Below are 20502 nucleotides of genomic sequence, written 5' to 3' on the forward strand. Positions count from 1 at the left end.
AAAGCACTATTTTAATAATGATGATTTCTTGCTAGTAGATGACAGCCGCATTTACATAATACATCTTGAAAGCTCAAAGAATTTTGCTACATTATTTCAGTCCCTATAATAGCGCTGACAAGTTGCCCAGTGTTACCATCCTCACGTGGCAGACCAGAAGCACCAGGGCTTGAAGTAGGAGAAAGAAAGACCACTTGGATTTCCTCGAGCCACCTGACCTTGCATATACCTGTACTGTATCTGCTACAACGAATCTTAAGTTACGATTGCTGGTGAACAGCCTCTCTGTTTCCCATTTTCAGGGCACTTGTAGGGAATGAACCTTAATTCTAGCTTTATAGATCAGTAGTGGATTTGTATTTCAGGACACATGCAACAACTTTTATCATTTCCTTAGCCATTTTGCAATACAAAAATCTCTTTGGAAATTGGAATGCAACTCAGAAATCGAAATTTTCATAAATAGCAAAGGATTTCCGGGATGGTGTAGTGGATAGAGTGGCAGACTAGGAGGCCTGAGTTTGAATCCCCATTGAGCCATGGAAGCTCACTGGGGGAGTGGAACTGGGGGAAGCCACTCCTGAAATATCTCACATACCTTGAAAGCCCTATCAGGGTTGCTATAAGTCAGTTCTGGCTTTATGGCATATACAACAAATTGCAAAAGGCTGTATCTAATAGTGTCATATTGTAGGATGTTAGAAGAAGGCAGAATTTGGAAAGAGAACTTTTAAGTACTTGGCTATAAAATTCTAAATATCAATGTACCTACTGATCATCACACTTGGGATCAATGGTGAGAAAATAATTTACACTGTACTACATGATCTTCAACCATTCTTTTTGATAGTTCTAAATAGCAATCCAAGGCACAAGGAAGTTACGTTGGGACTACAGATTTTGCCCAAAGTCTGTGGGCTCAGATCTGTCAACAGCAACGTGAGCGTCTGAGGCAGTGTTTCCCTCAAGACAGAGAGCTCACCATTAGCAGCTCTTCAGAGTCTTTTCTGCAGTTCCCATTAATAGCTGACCAGAAGAAAACCTCCTTCTTGGAAACCAGCCTTGTCCTCAAACCAATGAGAAGGATTTCTGGCATGTTTTTGCAGCCCTACTTCAGAAGAGGCCCTGTTAACTTCCTTCTGAATACACTTTGACACAAAGTTTCATTTGGCACACAGTCCATTGGTGGATATAATGTATGATTCCATTTCGATCAAGCCATCATATTCTTTACTAACTCACTACAAGTTTTATTCTGTGTAGAACCTTGTCTCCAGCATGATTCAGTTTGGTTCTGACTTTGCTCTGCATTTGCACAGCTTGTTAATCGGAATTTTCATTTGGTGTCTGAGGATTGATGCCAGCCTTTTGATGTACTTAGTGATGACAGACCTTGAGAGGCTTGTCTGTGATGTTATCTTTCTGGTGATGTGCAGTAAAATGATTATAATAATCTAATGAGACAAGAAGATTGATGTGACCTTCAAATGTGTAAACCTCTCATCTATTTTTTAAAAATGTCCCAGAATGCTGAGCTGGGTCCGGAGTTGTGCAAATAATACACAACCCGTGCGGTCATGATCATTCAGATTGATACCAAACGCCTGTGACTTCAGGTCCCTGTGTGACCTGAAAAAGTGTTGCGCATTAGGACACAGGACAACGTAAGGGAAGACTGGCATCCACAGAAATATGCAGGCTCAAGGAAATGGGGCCACAGTGAGGATGAGAAAATCTCATTTGTCTTCTTCTTTCCTGATGTAAAAAGCCAAGAGCAAAAAGGGTAATATTTCAATTGTGGCAACGTGAAGATTACTATTGTCCCCTAGCAGCCAATTCTGCCTCCCCCCCCCACTTTCTGAGTGCCATCTTGATGTGCACTATTTATAACTATCAGCTTACATACCCAAAGGTATGTTGGTGCCATTCCTACTTCTTATGCCCACCTCCTTTCATTCCTGTTCCCCTCCCCAGCGTCCATTAAGTATTCTTTATGTTAAATGTGCATCCACACACACACACTGCCATTGACAGTCTTGAGTAAATTTGATTCCATAAGTTACTCTAACTTTTTATGTCATCTTTCAAATACCAACTCTGAATGTATTGATTGCACCAATTCCTCTGCCAGATCGCTATTGTTATGAGCTAAAATACCCCACTCCATTTTATGTGTAATTTGGGGAATTTAATGAATACATCCTCCAAATAAATAATTTTCAGATAATACTGTAGAACCTACTGCCGCCAATCTAGTCACTGATAAATAGCAAAGGATTGGGCAGTATTTAAGAAACAAAGAATTGATTTTATTGAGGCCCAAAGACTTAAACAATTACCAGAAATTGCCAGCCACCCATGTGAGATTTATTTCAGACGTCCAAGGGCCCCTGCCTTTAAACTGGATGTTTCATAGATGTAAAACTTCAGCTTGCTCTCATGACAAAAATCTGACATCCAGATTCAATTGCAAAATCAACTTCCATTTTACATATTCAGTATATTATAAAGGTTTCTTTGAATTGTGAACTTAATAAGGTGAAGCCATAAGAGAGCTTTAAAAGTTAGTCCTTGGTCTTTAGCCATACCTGAAGAAAGCTTGTCATTGTGCTAGTCTACCCCTCATCTCTGAGTTATGGCATTAGTTCCACCCAGTGTCACTGTCAGCACTTAATCACAACCCTGCAAGATACACAATTGCATCAGATAGCTGTGTTGATAATTCTGCAACAGATAATCCTCTGTTGTGAACAGTTACTGCTTCATAGAAAAGCAGCAGAGCAAGGAACGTTTTGAAAATATAAACCTCAGCTTGTCTGAAAGATCCTTAAGTAACTGAAGGACAAATTATGTATTTCAAAGCCATGCACATATTTGGCTTTCCTTCTGTAGTTGTTGGGTGGTTGGATTGTTTTTTGTGAAGCTCTGATATTGTGCACAGTAGCTGTAACTGACAATTGAAGCCCAAGACTAACTAGTCTGTGTTGCTCATCAAGACCGTACACAGAATATTTAAGTATCTGAGAATCTTTATTGTGTGCAAAGTTATTTTGCTAAAGGGAGAAACAATATTTTCTATTCCATTGTGGCAGATTTGGAAATCAGACCAGGAACTTCAGACTCTACTATGATGGAAAACACTTTGTTGGAGAGAAACGTTTTGAGTCGATCCACGACCTAGTGACAGATGGATTGATCACCCTTTATATTGAAACCAAGGCAGCGGAATACATTGCCAAGATGACCATAAATCCAATTTATGAACACATAGGATATACAACTTTAAACAGAGAGCCAACAAACAAGAAGCATACAGTGGCTGTGAAAGATAATCTTGATTGCAAAGAGTCCACAGGAGACAATGACATAGCAGAAAAAAGAGTAAGTTACTCAGTTAAAATGTTCTTCTTTCAAGACAATAATTTAACTCATCTCATTTGAAAACCAACTGATTGTTCTGCATTTTAGAGCATAAACGTTTGAAAATTATGTTTTATATAGTATAGTAGGAAAACAAGAATTACAACTCAGGCATTTAAGTATAAATTAAACATTCCTTCTCATTTTGCATCTGAATGTTCAAACTGTGAGTTATTTATTTTTGAAGACATTCCCGAGCTTTCCACTCTGAAAGTCCCTCAAGAAGTAATGCATAAGGCATAAATGAAGTTATATGCATTATAAAACAATATTACTTATATGATGGGAAAATCATATTGCAAAGAAATAGAGATTGGTATCATAATTGGATCAAGAAATCGAGGAAGGAAGTGTGAATGTATAAGATCTTGCTCGTAAACCAGGGGCTATGTTCTTGGTAATTAGAATAATCATTCAACAATCAAAGTATTTGAGTCCATGAGATATTTATCAAGTTAAAACTCATATGTTGGTGAGGTTGGTGTAGTTCCCCACTACCCCCAAATCAGTTTACTTTAACAGCGCTTCTTCATTGTTGTAGGGCTTTTCTGTTGAATTTGTAGTGTTAATTTTTGGTGGAAGCCTACTAAACTAGGCTTTACACCTAAATTAGTTGGAAGAGAAGAATATCCATAATCATGTTTGTACTTGTTTGTATTTAAATTATATTTAACGAGTTGTTACGAAACAGTGCATCCATCATCCTTTTCTTATGTTGCAGTGGTTCTCTCTCTCTCTCTCTCTCTCTCTCTCTCTGACACATACACACACACACACACACACACACACACACGCCCCTAGAAAAAGTTGTTTCTCAATCTAAGAATCTAAAATCAAATGGAGAAATACAGTAAGGAGACAGATATATTGTGTCTTCCAAGAATGCTTCTCTTCTTCAAAAAGAATGAATTCCATCTAAAGGAATCTCCAACAACCACTTTTTTTGTATTCGTGAAGGCTTTCACAGCCGGGATCTAATGGTTGTTGTGGGTTTTTCAGGCTCTTTGGCCGTGTTCTGAAGGTTGTTCTTCCTAACGTTTCGCCAGTCTCTGTGGCCGGCATCTTCAGAGGACAGCACCAGAGCACAGAGAGAGCACCGACTTCTGTGCTCTCTCTGTGCTGAGAGCACAGGGTGCTGTCCTCTGAAGATGCCGGCTACAGAGACTGGTGAAACGTTAGGAAGAACAACCTTCAGAACACAGCCAAAGAGCCTGAAAAACCCACAACAACAACCACTCTTTTCCTTCAGCGTTAACACCTGTTTTGTTAATGTTTTCTTTGACCCATAATTCAGTGTTTTGTTCTTGTCCTTAGTAGATCAACATAGGTGGCCATCTATCCATTTTTACCTTCTGTATTTGCATTATGAACAGAGTGCCATCACCTATGGTGGATTTTCATGTAGAAGTTCACAGCCTTCTATGCATCCCCACCCATCAACACCTTCTTGGAGTGGGGTGATGGAAGTTGGTCACAGGGGGGACCTGCTGAAGAACATCATTTTTTAAAAAAATCAAACTTAGTGGCAATTCTAGTTGTATGGAGAGATCACAACAACCCATAGTTTGTTACTTCTTAATACAGTATGTACAACAAACATAATTTTAAATGCATACAAATCCGTCCTTCTATGTTTGATGAAAAGCCTTCCTTAAACCCCATGAGACCCACTCTTGTGAATAGTCCGGCCTCTAAATTTGTACACTTGGTTGTGTTTTGCCACTACCCTGCCTTCTTAATACCCAGATCTCTCCAGTCTATATCTGCCTAACATCTTGATTATTCGAACTGTTTATGGGAACATAGTGTGAAGGTTTTCTTAGTGTGAGCCAAACAGGAAGAGCGGGTGCTGCCTTTTAAAATCTCCAAATGTGAAACATGTTAACTATATTAAGCAGAAGATACTTGATTTAAAAGTCCTAGATGCAAGACTGTCTCTGAGAACAACAACAACAACAACAACAACAACAACAACAACCATGTGCCATCAAGTTAATTTCTACTTATGATGACCCTTTCCAGGGTCTTTCATGTTTACAGTATTCTAAACTGGTTTCCCATTCCCTTCTTTTGCATTGCTGTGGGACCATGTAGCTTGGCCTGGCTCTTCTCCCAGGTGGCACAGTGAAGAAGCCAACTCCTGAACCCCAACATTATAGAGAGTGTATGGTTTTAATAATAGGTTATGTGGTTTTAAAAACCATGTTATAGATCAGGGTTCAGGAACTGGGGGCTATATTCAAATTTGAGAAGGGTCAGGCACATTCCAATTGTGGGTAGGATTAAGGGTATGGGTATAGTCAAAAAAAGTTGGCAAACCAGATCCTTTATAATTTGGACTTTACCCTACCAAAATGCAAAGCACATCTGCATTTCAGGTATGTCTCCCCAAGAGTAAGCCCCATTGCAACAGCTTTCCTGTCTCCAAGGCACAGCTCAACTCTCTGCAGGAGATTTAAAATTTAAATACATTCTTGTCTGCAGTCCCAGATCCAGAGACACCAGCAGATTCTTATACAGTAGACAGGAAACCCTGCAGGCCTTATCAGCCTGCACTCCAGAGGTTTCCTTATCCTTACGCTACATAGTACAATAACATTTTGGATAATTACTGCAGTCCTATTCATGCTTAGTTGGGAGCAAGATCCATTGAAATCATTGAGATCTTCCTTTGTGTAAAGGTGTGTAGGATTGCACTGTTGAAAACACAGTGATATAAGGCATAACCATTACATTCCTGAAAAGGAGAGGAGGTTCAAAGCTAAATTTAGCTCCCTGTCCCTAAATCAAAATTGTCTATCCCTCCTTTTATGGTGAAACATTTGCCTAGGTGAATAAAACAAAACTCTAAGCCACCAAACTCTGAAGAATAAGAACCATCTCAGTAAGAGTAAGAAAATATGCAAATGACCAAAAGTCATAATTAGAACAGGTGTTTTCAAAACACTATAGCGAGTTAGTTTTTTCATTCACATAAAGGCAGGTGTGCAAGTGATTGTTATATTTTGTGGGCTATCCATTACAAGATCAGTTGTGCTACTGGGGCATGATGAATCATTCAATATACACTCCACAACATAATATACATCACTGCCTGGTGACTCTTACATATTCAGTGATTCCAACAGGATACTAGCCAAAGGGAATTCCCAGCATCAGAGTCACCCATCAGTGTGACCAAAGTTGTCTTCATATCATAACTAAGCCAAAAATCAGAGTTTAATGGCTTTAGACAACCCGTCTCATCCAGGAACCATTGGAGCTAAGAAGTCCAATATGCCACATCTTGGCCTATGAGTGGCATATTGGACACAGTTTATTACATATCCATTACAGTGGAATTCCAGGAGGAAATTTTCTGCAAAGATGTTATCAGCTCCTCCATTTGACATGTTGGAACATTGTCTTGCTGCAGGCAGGCTTTCAGTATTCCTTTTACCCACTTGGTCATAGGTGTTTTTGAGTCTGGAGGATTAAGAATCCATCACAAATGTGGTAGCTTTCACTTTGGCAAGCATCACATCCTCAGGCTAAACCAATAGTTACTATTAGAGATGGGTGGACATAACGGGGTGGACATAATGAGGGTCCAGCCCCCTGGGGCCAGACCGATCTGCTGCTGCTGGGGGCTCCATGATCCCTTCCTGCCACTCCGTTGCTCCTGCTGGATTAGCCACTCCTGGCAGAAGGTGGGATGACGAGCCTCTTTTCCAGGTCAAAGAGTGGCTAATCCATTGTGATCAATAGGAAGGGAGCACGGAGCCTATAGCAGCAGTGAAATGGTGAGTGGTCGGTCTGGCCCCAGGAGGCTGGACCCTTGTTATCTGCACCTCTAGTTCCCAACCTTGGGTCTCCAGATGTTCTTGGACTAAAACTACCAGAAGCCTTTACCACTAGCTGTGCTGGTCAGGATTTCTGGGAGTTGTAAGCCAAGAACACCTGACAACCCAAGGTTGGGAAGCATTGGGTTATACAAATGTAATAGAATTGTATGACAGATTATTTAAAAATTGTAGATGGGCTCTAGGATTCTTCAGTGCTGTGATTTATTTATTTGGAGTTCTGTCCTGTCTGACTGGCTTCTTGATGCTTATGAAAATTAATAGTCGGGTAAAATCTTTTACAGTACTTCTTAATGTTTGTCTTGCCCACTTGAGGCAATAACTATTCAAAGGAGCAATTTGTGGTGAGACGGTGTCATTAATTGCTAGAAGGCGGCAGTTTTGCGACCCATTTCACACAGCAACTATGAACTGGATGCGCCCACAAACATGTTTATGTTTGGAGAAACAAGGAACTCTTAGCAAAGCTGCCAAGTATCTCTTCTGAAATCAATAAAATCATAGCAGATAAATAATAAAATAATTGTAATTAGAGCACAGATTTAACCTTTCACCATCTGACTTTTGCTTAACTTGTTTGTGTTTCTAAAATAATTTACAGGAGACAAAGTGTCAAATTATTTTGACACCAGTGTCAGTCAGAGAATGGCAAATCGCTGCTTTGAAATGCTTTTGCCAGTCTGTAGTGTTCATTTGAGTCACCAGTTTGGATCCTATGCACCCAATTAATTCTACAACAATTGATGTTTATAGTAGCAATATAGACCAAAGTCCTCTGGAGCTGAATCAGCGACATGAGCTGAAGAGGTTCAAATGCATATGCCAGATAACATTTTAAACTTATGTATCTATGTGGATCTAGTTAAGCTTGAAGTTCATTCACTTGCCTGTGGAAATACTAAGAAATTATGGCTGGAAGGGTGTGTGATTCTCAAAACAAACGATAAAGTATCATCTGCAAGATTGCCTGGCATAGTGTGTAATAACACAGAGATTAAATCTGTGTCAGTGTGAGGAGTATCACTGTGAAACTGTTGGGTTTTCTGAACATTTGTGATCTTCCTAAATTATTACCACTTTGAATCGGGAGCCCCTCCCGTTTTCATCCTGTAGAGAATGGTCCACATGCATGCACATACACTGTTCCTCAGTGTGTTATCCTTGCAGGAAAAGAGCAGTGGTATAGTACAGCCAGGGCTTGCAGGGTTGAAGCCCCCGGGGCCTTCTGAGTAGCAGGGACGATGACATCATCTGCTCCCCCCACAAACACAGACAGGTCAGCTCCCTTGTTCCCTCTGAGCTTAGCTGCAGTCCTCACAGTAGCTGAGAGAGAGAGAGAGAGAGAGAAACTCACAAAGCTGTCTTTGTCAAGTATTAGACACTTACTGATTCACAAATGGGCAGTTAGAAACTACAGTGGTGCCTCGCGCAACGGTCGCTCCGTAGAGCGACAAATCCACGCAAAAATGCCGTTTTTGCGATCGCAAATGCGATCGCAAAACGGCACCTAGATAGGGGAAAATTCACAGAGCGAAGGTCGGTAAGCGGTTCGCTTACCGACCTTCGCTTTGCGACCCACCAATCAGCTGTTCTGCGGCTTCAAAATGGCCGCCGGAACAGCCGAAAGGGCCGGGCGCAGCATTTTCACGCCCTTGGTAAGCAAGGGGAGGGTGCGAAAACGCTGCCGGAACAGCTAAAATGGCCGCGCGCATTTGCTTTCCATGCTGTGGGACAGGATCCATCTCACGTGCAGCCATTTATACATGTGCCTTTTGACAGTTGATGAAATGGGTCCCCTTTCTGCCAACACGACCATCTCCCAACGCCTGGGAGGAGTCATCTCCAGAGACTCAGGAACCAGACATGCCTGTCATTGGATCCTGATGGGCTTCGCCTGCAATTTCCACCTGCCCCAGTTTTTTTCTTAGAAATATAGATGGTTACTGGAAAAGCCCATTGTTATCTCATAGCCAATAATATGCTTCAAAATAAAAAATAGAAGGCAAGTAGTGAGGGCTCCCTGGAAGGTACAATTGGCCTCTTTTAGTCCAAAAAATGATTAATCCAAAATATTTTGAAAAATAACTTGAGGTGTTGAGTGTCCTGGTGGGTGGGGATGCTGGGTGACACATATGACCCATCCCTCTCCTAAGCAGTCTTCTCTTCAGGAATTGTTCCAACTGATGGAGTAAAGCCTGGGCTGAAGTGATAAAATTTAATCCAATTATTTGCAGGGGGGGAAGGAAAATTATATTATAATATAATCAGTCAATACCTGATCTCAAAGATGTAGACTATTTGGATGCACAACTCAAGTGTTTTTTCTGATTGGGATGTATTTTAGTCTCTGCATCATATACATCTGCATTAATAAGATTTGACATTATTTAACTGTATGTGTGTTTGTCCATCTCTGATAAAATTGTTCAGTGGAACAGTTTAAAAACCAGAAACGAGACCCTTCTTTTGTCCGGAAGCCCTGGATCTTGTGAGCTTCATAACCAATGTTTGATAGGTTTCTGTAGTGTTCCAAAATTGTATGAGCCTGGAAATTTATTAGGTTAGAACTACTTTTTCAGATTAAAGTCTTTTTTTTCCTTCCCCTTTTTCATAGTTGCAGCATTGAAAGGGTGATCCTTCTATGTCAGACAGTTTTTGTTGAGCTTTTTATTGGCTTTCTCTAGATTTAATTTTCAGGATCTAGAAATAATTTTCTGCTAATGTGACCCTAAAGTATAATTGAAAATAAATCAAATTTTAAGGAATAGAAGCAAAAGAGAAACTGACAACTAAGAAATAAGCATGTCAAATCTAAACACACTCCTTGCCATGGGACGAAAGGAAAATATCAGAATGATTTATGATAATACTTACAATTATTTATGATATTTCAAGAGCCTCAGAAGGTGCAATCTAATTATATAAGTGCAAAGTTAGTGGCTTGTTTATTCCTACTGGTAATTGAATTGGAAAATATTTTATTTTGCTGGAGGGTCAATGCAATTTCATAAAAAGCTGTGTGCAGGTGGAAAGGATAGGTGGAGATATATGTGCAAATAAAGGTTTTGATCACAGCTGCTTCTCCCAACCTTGACATGCTGTGGATTGCATCCTTTGTACTAGCATCCCCAACACTGGTGGGCTCTATACTTGAAACGTGAATCCAACAAAAAAAGAATGCAAAAACTGCAGATTCAGAGCCTTTAGACATTGAAGTGCATGCCATTTGCAGAAGTTACAAGCAATAAGTGGAGATTAGGCAAGAGCATGCTCACAATCTCTTTATCTCTCCTTCTTTTCCCAGTATATGCATGTATATTTTCCTTTGTCATCTAACAGAAAAAAGTGCTTTAACATACAGACTTCTAAATAAAAGTTAATAAAAGAAGAAACTAAAAGGCACCCTTAAGTCTCTTCTGACATCCATGTCAGCAGTCAAGATGGTCTACAGCAGCGGTCCCCAACTTTTTCAGTCCACAGACTGGCTGGGGAAGGCGTGACTATCACACATGCTAAGTGTTATAACAAATTGGCTGTTTCCCCCTTTTGAAAGGCCTTTCTTGAGGATCAGTATTTCAGCCCCTATAATCTGGATTATTTTCAAATTTAAAAAGTGGGTGAGGCAATCATTCTATTTCAAGATAAACAAGACTGATCTTTTCCATTTATGTGATCTTTTTTAAAAATCTGGGGATAGTCAGGGTTGCCTATTTCTGAATTGGGGGAGCAGTTTTACTTCTAAAAAATCTTAACTCAAATATCTTTTTCCCAAACTTCCCCAACTTTGGCACAATGCAAGAGCAGACTGTCTACTACAGCTGTGCCCAATTTGGTGCAGATCTGAAGCTGAGATATAAATGTATACATTTTTGTTTGGTCTGCCCCCATTTTTAGAATCGTCTTATAGAATGTTGATTTGCTCTGCCAGCACAATATTAAGACACATTATTTTACAGCCATGGCTCTCAAACTTTTCAGCATCAGCTTTTTTGTGAAATCCTCGTGCCATCAACCTGTTCTTTACCATCATCCAACCCCCTTTTAACAAACAAAATTCATAATTTTAAAAATTAGTAAATAAAATCTTAATGAAATTATTTTAAATAAAAAATAAGCACAGATTGTTTTTCCTGACTGATTTTAATAATATGTTTCACACAAATTAAGCTGATGAAAATTTCCTTTTCCCCCCCTCAGTTTTGTGCTCCGTCGGAATTTTGGTACACTTTCGTAGAACAACAGTTTCACCCCACTCCAGTTTGGGAAGAAATGTGTCAGAGACATGCATTCTCCCATATGGGTCACCCTGATCTTTACGTTCTGTGGATACGTTTACCATATTGTGACTTCTTTCTGCTCATTTGTTGGTGGTACAGAGAAGGACCTGCTCAGCTGTAGCGTCCATCATATATAGTAAGGATTGGCAACATGTGCCCCTCCAGATGTTACTGAACTGCAACTCCATTCATCTCTCACTTCTGACTCTATTGGCTAATACAGTACTGTTTAGGGTTGTAATCAAGCAACCTGAAGGAACACAAATTCCCCATCTGTAATAATAAAGACCAGAGTGATCTATGTGGGAGAGTACATTTCTTCCCAAACAGGTAGGGTGGGGTGAAGGTGTTCCTCTATGGAGGTGTACCAAATTCAAACAGGAGACATTGGACTTCCAGACCGCCAGTAGTATGAACTATCCTTGGTCACTGTGAATGAGCTATTTCAATGTTTTATTCTTTAATGATTTTATATTAGTTTCTTATGAATTCAGGTTCATTCTGTGATTTGCTTTGGTATTTCCATCGTCATCATTAGTCATTTTGTTTTGTAATTAATTGTTCTGCAGAAAAAACAGTTTGACCGTGAAATGATTATGAATATTTCATTGGCCCATTCAGAGTCTCTTTTCATTTAATTTCCTTGATTGTTAAAAAAAAGGGGGGGAGTTACTGTTTAAGGTCATCCTGGAGAAAACAACATTGAATGCATATGTGGCTTTGTCCTGACTCCCCTTGAGAACATTACAGCTCTGAACCAATAATTGAGGTCTACCGGCAAGTCGAGGGAATTTAAGCAAAATGTCACTCATCAGCATGCCTAGAGTAGTTTCCATGGACAAGTTGTCTATAAGGAGCAACCCCTGTGAATTGGTAGAATGATTCTTTCTTCCCAATTTTGGGGGGTGCAGTGGGAATTATCACGTATAGTGTAATATGGCAGTATAAAGCAAAGTTGCGCTGAAACCCTTTCAGAATAATAGGTCTGAATGTTGTGCGTGATAAGTACCAAAGGGAAGGCATTTTCTGTCACCACAGGATTGTTATCAGTGGGGCAGGAAGAAGGACATGTATGAGTGAGCATGAACAGTGAGACTGGTGTTCATCTAAATCATCCATGCAATGTAAGGCTTTCCTGCCTTTCCTGTTTGTTCTTTGGTTTCAGTGCCCAAAAATTATTTGAAGCTGCTTAGCTTTTTAAATGGCAGAGATGCCATTTTGCAATGATGCATGACTCATTCATTGCTCATTATCTTCCTGCTGATATTTTTCTCTCTCCTGCTCTCTCTCTCTCTCTCTTTTGAGCCAACAAGAAAGACTCATATGGGAGGGGGAGAGGGATGAGTGAGTTGTGCAGCACGCTACTTAAATTCTATTGCTGGCAGTTCATTGGTTACATGCTCCCTTAATCTATCCAGTCCCGATTCATTTCTGCCTGCTCAAGCCCACCCCTCCTCCCACTCCTTGCCAGACTAAGGTTAGGAGGGTGTCTGTTAACTAGAAGCTGATTATGTGCAGTATGAGAGCATCTTTTGATACAAAATGGTCATCCGTATAGTTGAGGAGGGGCGAAAACAGTCTAGGGATCTGCCTGTTGACATGCACTGCATGAATCACTAAATGGATGAAGACACTTTAGGTTTTCTTTTGTTGTCAGTGACTCTGCCGATATTCCTATTCAGAACCACAAGTTTTCAAGCTTTAATCAGAGACCTTTAAGGGGGGAAAAAAAACTTCCAGTGAGAAGAAACTGTAGCCAAACTAGGGTTTTCTTCCAAAGTACCATAGTAACAGCATCTTCTCTACTGTGATGCATCTCTGCAGCTCAGCTTAGGCTATCTGGATAGTTTGGTTCTAGCTGCATTTGGAATCTGTACAGAGGCGGCTTGTGGGGCATTTTCCTCTTTCTTTCCTGCTAGTTCCAAAATGCCATCCAAAGATTCTTGGTCGGGGCAAAAAGCTAATAGATCTGCCGTTCAGAACTCGAAACAGGAGAGCCGGCAAAGAGATTTGTTGGTAGCAGCCTTGGGAATGCGACTGGGCTTTCAAAAGTCCTCTGTGACCATCTGGCAACCTCTTAAACTCTTTGCTTATTCACAGCTCACATCCCTCGTCAGAAGAGCCACTCTGAAAGAGAACGAACACATTCCAAAATATGAGAAGGTTCACAGTTTCAAGGTAAGACGTTCACCTGCTTCATTAACTGTATAGCTCAGCTAGCTAGCTAGATGATCAAGAACTTTGTCTGAGGTTGTCATGTTTACATGTCGGGATGCTTGTTGTGAAGCTGATGGGGAGGAACAGTGTTTCAACAGAGCAAGGTCTTACATGTTAAAATAATTCGTTGTTCTATAACTATTATTGAAGTTGATGTAGTGATCAAAACTGTCTTTTAGGTATATATACAATTTTCTGCATATAAATTTTAAAAATCTACAAAAGTATTTTAACTAGGTTCTTTTTGGTAGTTCAAGGATGCCAAAAAGCTGGTGGATTTTTTTTTAACCCTGCCTTTGATGAATGTATTAACCAACCTTATCTATGCTCATTGCTATAAAATAGCATTACATGGCAGAAGCACACTCTGTTGCATCTGGACAGAGCAGATGGTCTGCTGTTCTCCTGTTTCCTGGCTTGTATTTCCTTCTTCCTTAATGAATTGGCTATGTTGAAGAGATCACATCTACACTGCTGGGATATGAAAGCCAGTGACTCTTGAAGATGCTGCTCAGTATTTTAAACACAGTTTTATCATGTGTCCTGTAATTAATTTTGTTTTATTTTTTGTTTGATGATTGTGGTGTCTTCATTATTTTGGGCAGATTGGAAAAACCATTATTACGGATATTTGTGTATGGTGTGTTAATATTATTGGTATGCAGCCTTTTCCACTCGTCCAGTTAAATGAGTGTGCATTTAACTCAGGTCTTGTAAACTGAAACTACACAGGATTAGAAACTGGGAAAAGTGGGGAATATGCTGCAGTGAGTTGATAGCCTAAGGCCATGGCCAACAATAGCGATGGGGATAAATATTTGCCTCACGCATCTGTATGCCTTCCTTTTGAAAACAGTCGACACTCAGTTGCTTCAGTCCAGTGACCTGTTGTAGACACAACAGGCATACAAATTGTCCTCTTCAGTAGCATAATGGGTAGTGCACCTGCAAATGGTCTCCCTTCCTCAGAGTAAATAGGGAGATCCACATGCACACAGACCTGAACGTCTTCCCTGTTGGAGATGGATGTGAGAGCAACTGTTACATCGCATACTGCTTCATCCTTCAGTCTTGCTGTTATATTTTGCCTGTCTCTGGAGTAAATTGTTTCAGCTGGTGCTCTCCAACGGTTCGGACTACAATTCTTCTCCTCTGTAATTAATTGTTGACCGTGCTGGTGGGGCCTGGTGGGACATGCTGTAGAAGACAACAGGTTGCCTGCTTTGCTGTAAGCATGGTGGCTAAGTTGACTAAAGGCATAAATTGGGATTTGAATCTCACCTTTACTGTGAACACCAGCTCTTTAAGTCACTGCATTTAGGGGTTAAGGCTGACTTCGCTTCCAGAGTTCTTGTCAGTATTTACATTTATGTAAATGTATGAGAGCAGTTTAGAAAGGCGCAGAGGCCACATTCACTCTCTCTCTCTCTCTCTCTCTCTCTCTCTCTCTCTCTCTCTCTCACACACACACACACACACACACACACACACACACACACACACACACACACACACAGGACCTTGAAGAGCTGTACCCACTCTGGCAAGCTCCCACCCATAAAGATGCTTTGTTTTGTGTTTTTAAAGAAATACTGGGAAGGCCCCCTCATACTCCTTAGTGGGCACAGGTAGCAGCTTCACCGTTTTGGCTCTTCCTGAGCTGCTCTGGTGTGTGTTTTTTTTGGGGGGGGGGGAAGCCCTTACCTGCCTTCAACAGTTGGGGCAGGTGGGCATGGCAAAACAACAAAAGCTTGAGAAGCCGTGGGGTTCTTTGGGGAAAGGAACAAACGGTCCACAGGCCGTACTTTGCCTACCGCAGGCAAGATGCGGATGAACTGCTTTGAACACTTAAACCAGGGGTCTCAAACTCAATTTACCTGGGGGCCGCTGGAGGCAGAGTCTGGGTGAGGCTGGGCCGCATCAGATTTTCCGCCAAGTGGAGCAAGAGCCTGAGGAAGCTGCCCAGGAGTTTCCTTTGCCAAAAGGCTGGGCGCTGGCCGGGCTGGTGTTGGGGGTGCCAAGAGAGAAAGAGAGCCAGAGAGCCGCTTCCCTGGAAGAGGCGGCGGTGGCTGCTGTTGGTGGCTTGGAGGCGCTCTTCAAGGATGCTCCGCTCTCGGGCATCACTCAGCAGTGGCTGAGGCGCTCGGGTAAAAGGGCTGGCAGCACACCTCAATTGCCGGCTCTCCCCCAAGATAGCACCTCTTGAACCTTCCATCCGGAACTACAGCCCGCCAGCCAGCACACATGCGGGCTGGCAGGCTGCAGTTCCGGATGGAGGGTGCAAGAGGCGCTGTCTTGGGAGACAACCGGCGAGCAAGGTGAGGCTGGATGTGTGGGTCCTTCAGGGGGGACAGGCAAGGTGGGGGCAGCAAACTATCATCCGGCAGCAAACAAATGCCCCCCGCCGCATGTTTGAGACCCCTGACTTAAAATGTAAAGCATTAGCCACAAATTATTGTTGCTTTATCACTTTTCACAGTTAGCTGGGGTGTGGGTGAGAGATTCTGATTCAAGATGACGTGATGCATATTTTCTGATTGCTAATCAGGGTATTTCATCTTATGTCTTCTCTTTGTAGCTCTTTCCATGCAATCCTGAACCCAGTTATAGCCAATCTGTATCAATTTCCAAAGGGTATAGTATGTGTGCATCACTGAGGGCCAAAGTGCAGTGAGGTTGTATTAAACAACTCCTTCAGTCCTTGAGACAATCTCCCATACAGTTCCTGAAACGTCCCGTTAATCGAAACGCCCTGAAGTCTCCGGACAGTGTAAATGTTAGGCAGATCATCCAAAACTGTTGCGAGTGACTCTACAGAGTTTGCAGTGTATGAATATTGATATATCCTGGGGGAGGGGGTTTGCACGTCCTATATTGTGCACAATGTTTTAAAAATGGAAACCAGCATTTGAAAAACGGGAGGCAAAGCCAACAGCTAAAAAAATGTCTGAAGATAGCTGCTAGATAGCTCAGTGGTTTGGGCATATGGCTGCAGAACCAGAAGTCAGGGGTTCGATTGCCCACTGGGACTCCTTGACAGGGGCTGGTCTTGATGACCCAGCTCTGCAGTGCTAAAATGATGATGAGACCACTTTAAAAAACAAAAAACAAACAAACCACAAACATAAGAGTTTTCAACCCTGCATGTGTCTCCATCCGGCTGGGTACCACAGAGCTAGAGATAGTACTGAAGAAAGATAAAAGTTTTCAAAAATCATGGCTGGATGTGTGGGCCAGACTCCTTTGTTTAAACTAGGAAGTCCCAAAATGGAGGCTGAAAACTTAAGCCAGAAGGGTAGATTTCAGGTTCTGCCTCCAGTGGTCTGGGTTAGAATCTCTGTCCCAGTCTTGTTAGAGTCGACAAAGGCCTGCCCGGCCCTTCAGCATTCTCCCCCTTGCCCCCTTGCCATGTATGGAAACACAGGGCTCTCTGGGGGCTGTGGGAGGAAAGGTCCACAAAAGTGTGTCACACTCTGTGTAGAAAGTGAGCTTACGTTTCAGATTTTTTTTTTTTAGTGGCATCACCTACCTTTGCCTTCAGATGGTGTACAAGGACCACCTTGCTTTTCTTCCCCCCCCCCTCCTTTTCTGTTGAGCTAAAAAAAAATCATATATGTCTCCCTGGCAACCCAACAGCTTGCCTGGTGATTTGGAAGTTTGAACAAGCGCTGCCTTGGGCAGATCTTCAGGGGAATAATGGGGGAGTGGAGTGAAAAAATACCTCTCTGTATGCCCTCACCAATCATGAGTGGTACTCAGGGGGCACTATCAAAAGACTGCCCTAGGTTAACTCTGAAGATTATGATGGCTGCTATAGGAAGACACTGTAGGCAGCTTAGGGACCCATTACAGTCCTGTGAGGAACACTGCAGTCAACATTTCCCCAGGGTGTAGAAAGATAACAATGGGCAAAGAATTAAAAGAAAATAGGAAGCAGAATTTGATCTTGAGTGAAAACAGAAGCCGTTCCACTTAAATAGTGCAAATTTTCTATAACTCGATTGGATACTATGAGCCTTGTGTGTATTAAATCTGTGTCCCTATCATTATAGTTTAGATAACATTGTTTAAACAAAATGTCTGGATTCTCCCATTCAGAAATGTTGGGGGAAAGCACTGCAAAAAGATTTTCTGATATAAACGAGCCATGTGACATTTATTCTGCATTTCCAGAGCTTGAATATGCAGAGCTAATGATCATGCCAGGACCCATCTACATTAAAAGATTTAAAGTGTTAAATGTAAATACCTGTACACCCTCACCCAAAAAAGATGTTTTGGGTGAATGCTGCCAATTTGTATTTATTTATTTTAGACATCTTTTTGTTGAATTGCACTTCCTGTGGTTCCTAGAGTGGGAGAATGTATTGTGCTGAAGTTACTATGTTCAGACCAAAGCAAATGCCATGTGATATGGGAAAACTATTTAACAGTTTGAATGGTTTTTTAAAAAAAATCTTTAACCATCTTTAAAATCACAATAAGTGAGAGTGTTCCTGGGTGCACTGCTAGTGACCGAACACTAAAGGCACTTGCAAAAGAAGTAAGCCGGCTGCTGGTGCCAAATAGGCCTCAAGATCATGCGAGACACATACTGTTATCCAACCAGTTGCATAATATTTTCTTTTCTTAGAATAATTAGACATTTTTCCAGTGGCAGATGGCAAGCTACACATCCGGTTGGTGAGCTGTGTTTCTCTTCCACAAGTGTTTGGTCGGTTCCAGTTTGGTTTTGCTTTCAAAAATGCAGTGACTTTTTCCCCTCACTCAGAAGCAGAGTCTGCTCCAAAGGGGAGGATCCTGAGCCCTGGTGCTTGTGTTCCACACAAAGAGCTCCTCCCCACCCCAAGCTGTGTATGTCCCAACAGAAGACAGACAGTTGTCAGATTCTCTCCTGTTTACCGAAGCGGTCGAAATCTAACGAGGAAATTTCTGGTGGAAGGCTGGCTCTGGAGCAAAGGGTTAAGAATCCTCTCCTCTTCCTACCAACTATGTTCCTCAGAGCCTGCATTTAAAAAATAATCATGAAGCAAGGAATAATATGTACTCGTGTTGCCCTCTATAAAACAAGTTCCCTTCGTGTCAGTTTTCCTTGGTCTGGAGCCAGACATGTTTCTTCTTTGACCACTGAATATTGCTGTGCCATCTTATATTAAAGCTTCCCTGACTTTGTCTGTCTGCTTCTGAGCTGCTGCAAGTCATCGTGCTTTTCCATAACTCCTGAGCTGACACTGTGTACACTCTCAATTGGTTGGATCAGTCTTTTTTTTTTCAACAGCAGCCCAAAGTAGTGTAGTTTCCATTAAACACAGTTACACAATCCTCCTACACTCAGTCCAGAGTATACCAGTCATTTTCTACAAGAGGCTCAACTGACCGTCCTGTTTTGATTTTTCCTTATTCTTGCATTTTACAATTCCAATCAGACTAGGCAGGTACGAAGGTCAGTTTCCAAAACCGAGCTTTTTCCATTCATTTCTGCTTATGAAGCTTCATAAACTGATGAATGCTTGATGGGAGCAGCTGATACTCGAATAGGATGAGATCTGGAGCAAAATTGTTACTCTCCTTAAATATAATCTTTCACAGTCAAATAATTTTAATAGCAACAGCAGTCTGTTGGCCTCCGCATGACTAAGAATGCTAGGCATAATTAAAATAAATGGGATGTATTGATTGCATGACTTTATCAGTTAATTACAGTTCTTGTTTCTATAGATGTTTTGTTTGCAAAGTCTCATCTGTCTCCTTTGAGCCATAGTTTTTTTTAATGCTTTCATCTCTCTCTCTCTCTCTCTCTCTCTCTGTGTGTGTGTGTGTGTGTGTGTGTGTGTGTGTGTGTGTGTGTGTGTGTGTGTGTGTATGTTTAATCTTCTGGGACAGTGACTCTAAGGTGACTTGGTTTCGTTCAGGCTTCTATGCATATTCTCTCCATCTTTGGCATTTCATTAGTCTTATATGCATAATGCAAAAGTAACACACCCCACTGCTTTCTCTGTATTTCAGATCATTTAAGATTTTTTTTAAAAAACCCAGTCTTCTTTTTTCTTCTAGTTAATGTGAACCTCTGTGTATGTTTTCCTAGGCAAATCTAGCTTTGACACATGGCTGCTGTGGCTGGCGAGTCTCCTGCCTGCGCACGTGCGTGGCCTGAGGAGCTGAGAAGCTCCCCTATGTGGGAAAGTGTGGAAGGGCTCTAATGAGGCAACCCAGTCGCATGCCTCAAGGACTTGATATGGTGTGTCACAGCCTCTTATCATCATCAGCTTTTCCTGCAAATTTGCTAGAGCGTCAGAGCCAAGTGGATTCTCAGCTTTGTGTAACGTTTGTGTATATTGTTACTGGAAAATTTGGCTTTTGCTGCGATTTTGGATTTTCATCTAAAGACTGCTGAAAGGGATGTACGGCTTTTACTAAACTCACGTATTGTGGCAAAACGTACGTGGATCCTACTGCTTCTGAACGAAAATGTTTAGAGTGACTTACAGTAAGGAATGCACATGCAGTAAAACCAACATCACAAAATGCAATAAGCAACTGTCAGAAAATACCAGCTCCACGTACGCAAGTCCAAATGTACAGGCTGTAGTGTGCAGTACCACTTAGATACAACTTATAGCCCATTGTATGCCACTAAAAGGAAAATAGAGTGTGCCTTATTGTCTTCCACTTCTGAAACCAGTTTGGATGCAGCCTCGCTGAAGTACAATTTCTGCTTGTTCACAGTCCTGCTGGTACTGTATATT

The 20502-nt window shown here is 41.5% G+C and overlaps 1 protein-coding gene across 2 annotated transcripts in view; it reads left to right on the forward strand.

The window, feature by feature from the left end:
- Positions 1–20502, forward strand: part of CHN1 (chimerin 1) — a 141795-nt gene that overhangs the window by 90411 nt on the left and 30882 nt on the right. For both annotated transcript variants that reach the window (XM_020805156.3, XM_078394068.1), the window contains exons 6-7: positions 3093–3381; positions 13640–13717. In XM_020805156.3, the coding sequence (XP_020660815.1) occupies positions 3093–3381; positions 13640–13717 (367 nt within the window). The remainder of the gene's footprint in view (positions 1–3092; positions 3382–13639; positions 13718–20502) is intronic.

Source organism: Pogona vitticeps, chromosome 1 (assembly GCF_051106095.1).
Source record: "Pogona vitticeps strain Pit_001003342236 chromosome 1, PviZW2.1, whole genome shotgun sequence".
NCBI lineage: Eukaryota > Metazoa > Chordata > Lepidosauria > Squamata > Agamidae > Pogona > Pogona vitticeps.